Raw genomic sequence first — 2,628 nt, forward strand, 5'->3', positions numbered from 1 at the left:
AAGAATAATTTCTAAAGTTAGCCTCGTTAAAGAGATTGTATTATCCAGAATTCAGAGCACTCCAGGTGTCTCAAATCCTGCTTCTCTACTCGATTCACTGCTCAAACAGCCTTCTCAGCCATTCCCACCTACACAGCAGGAGTGATCTCACCTATTTCGGAAGCATTCTGAAATCCTGTGCCTGATGTTAACTCTTGTAAGTGCAAGATACTTACTGAAGTTTTCACTAAGTCTTTTCTGTCATCACCTCCTCTTGGCAAACCAATTTTGTCGCTGTCCTAGCATCTTTAGCTATGGCATATCTTTGACTTTAATGTGATATTGTTTTTCCACATCCGTCTTTTTATCTCCTTCACAGGGTACATCCCCAGTTACTTAGACAAGGACGAGCTATGTGTAGTGTGTGGTGACAAGGCCACCGGGTATCACTACCGCTGCATCACATGTGAAGGCTGCAAGGTAATTGCCCTGGTTCCATCCCCTCCCAGGACTTTACCAGAATGCGAGTTTAAGTTCACATTAAAACCAGATTCCAGCATTCATGGCCTATGATCATCCACATGTCTGGTATGCGCTTCGTTTTTGACACGTTCAGAACTAAATTTTTATCCAACTCATAAATAACTCAATGAAGTCTTACAAGGGTGTGACGTCTGGTATCTTTANAAATGAGGAACTATTAAAAATTGGGGAAGAAGTTTTAATTTTTTTTCTTGTTAATTGTTTTATTTACCGTTTATATTTAAAACTTAATTGTCACAAGATGTAAACCCTAAAGCAAAAATTGCATTAAAATTTATGAACACTTCCATCTTCTCTCCTCTCGCCCACTTTATATCCTCTCCTCTTCTTTCTCTCCTCCAACTACCTCCTTTCCTGCTGCCCTTGCCCCTAAACTCCAAAAATCAACGTTAGCTCTGTTTTAAACCAAAGTGTGCCCTATTTGCCTAATGGAAGATTTTTCCATGCAAATTTCCTACTTTTGTGCATGAGATTAAGAAACATTTAGAAGAAGCCTTCTGAACATGGTAAGATGATACACCCATTGGAAAGAGTTTATTTCTAAGGTCCCAAGGCCTCATATCTGCAAGTCTGTTTTTTGGAATATGATGCAACATGTTCTCATTTATCCAGACACCTTTGATCTGAAATTTGTAATCCTTCAAAAAAGACTGGGCTAAAGGTTGCCATTACATCTATGAAAATAATGTCTTCAGGAGTTTAATGAAGCTAATTACAAGTACGTGATGGCTTTTAATTAATTTGGAGACTTGACCATCTCTTGAAAGCACAGTTTTATTGGCTTGATTTAAAAGTAATAAGACTTTAGATACATTCTCTCATTCCAAAAGCTCAGTAATTCAAACTGGCCTTTTTCCTAAATCAGCCCCAATTCATAAAGCCTTACCTACCTGATTATGTAACATGGAGATTCTTTTAAATCAGTTTCTAATGGTAAATTTTGAATTCTGGGAGAGACTCTAATAAAAATTCCATTTAATACTTGACTCCCCAAAGTGGCTAAGGACTGAATGTGCCTTGCAGAGGACTTCATGTATTATTAGTGACTGACTTAAACAAAGAGAGAATCAAGGCTATTAACCCATGTCCCTGCCTCATGTTTGTCTTCATAATAGTCAAGAAATCCACTGGCCTCTTTTCCCAAGATCACAGGATGTTTGGGGTCTGATTCAGCTGAGGTCTTTTTAAAAGAAAAAAATCATGTAGCAAAAAGCTAGATTTCTCAGCCTCTGTGCATAACTTTATGTCACATCAGAATTCTGTTTCTAGGGGCCGGCCCGGTGGCGCACTGCTACAGTGCGCCGCTTGGGAGTGCGGCTGCNAGAGACAGCATTTGTTCTACCACAGGCTGTTTGCCACTATTAATCTGAGTGAATGTCCTCACTTTTAAGGGTTCCATTAGGGAATATCTTTGAGGCTACTTAGATTCAATTATGTTCTGAATTATCCAAATGGGCTCTCTGCACAGCCTGCAGTCAGTAAGCAGTTCCTGGTCATCTGTTAGTTAATCGTATGCTCTGCAGACCTATCTTCGGGAAATACTTGACAAGACTGTACCAGTGATCAACAGACCATTTGCCTCCTGAGAGTGAGCCTAAATTTGCCTACTTAAAATCGTCAGCAACAAAATCAAGATAAGCTTTCTGGAAAATATCTTTTGGTGCAATGACCCAGCCTAGAAAATAAAGTTTAGCATAAAGGCAAATAAAGCTTAACCCAGTGCTGTACCCAGCATTCAGCAAATGTTTTATAAATGAGGAACTATTAAAAATTGGGGAAGAAGTTTTAATTTTTTTTCTTGTTAATTGTTTTATTTACCGTTTATATTTAAAACTTAATTGTCACAAGATGTAAACCCTAAAGCAAAAATTGCATTAAAATTTATGAACACTTCCATCTTCTCTCCTCTCGCCCACTTTATATCCTCTCCTCTTCTTTCTCTCCTCCAACTACCTCCTTTCCTGCTGCCCTTGCCCCTAAACTCCAAAAATCAACGTTAGCTCTGTTTTAAACCAAAGTGTGCCCTATTTGCCTAATGGAATATTTTTCCATGCAAATTTCCTACTTTTGTGCATGAGATTAAGAAACATTTAGAAGAAGCCTTCC

The 2,628-nt window shown here is 38.5% G+C and overlaps 1 protein-coding gene across 1 annotated transcript in view; it reads left to right on the forward strand.

Annotated features, from left to right (window-relative positions):
* THRB (thyroid hormone receptor, beta) overlaps positions 1–2,628 on the forward strand; it is a 43,010-nt gene that overhangs the window by 12,695 nt on the left and 27,687 nt on the right. The window contains exon 3 of the mRNA XM_008591852.1: positions 292–459. Coding sequence (XP_008590074.1) covers positions 292–459 — 168 coding nt within the window. The remainder of the gene's footprint in view (positions 1–291; positions 460–2,628) is intronic.

This window comes from Galeopterus variegatus, unplaced genomic scaffold, assembly GCF_000696425.1.
Source record: "Galeopterus variegatus unplaced genomic scaffold, G_variegatus-3.0.2 Scaffold7344, whole genome shotgun sequence".
NCBI lineage: Eukaryota > Metazoa > Chordata > Mammalia > Dermoptera > Cynocephalidae > Galeopterus > Galeopterus variegatus.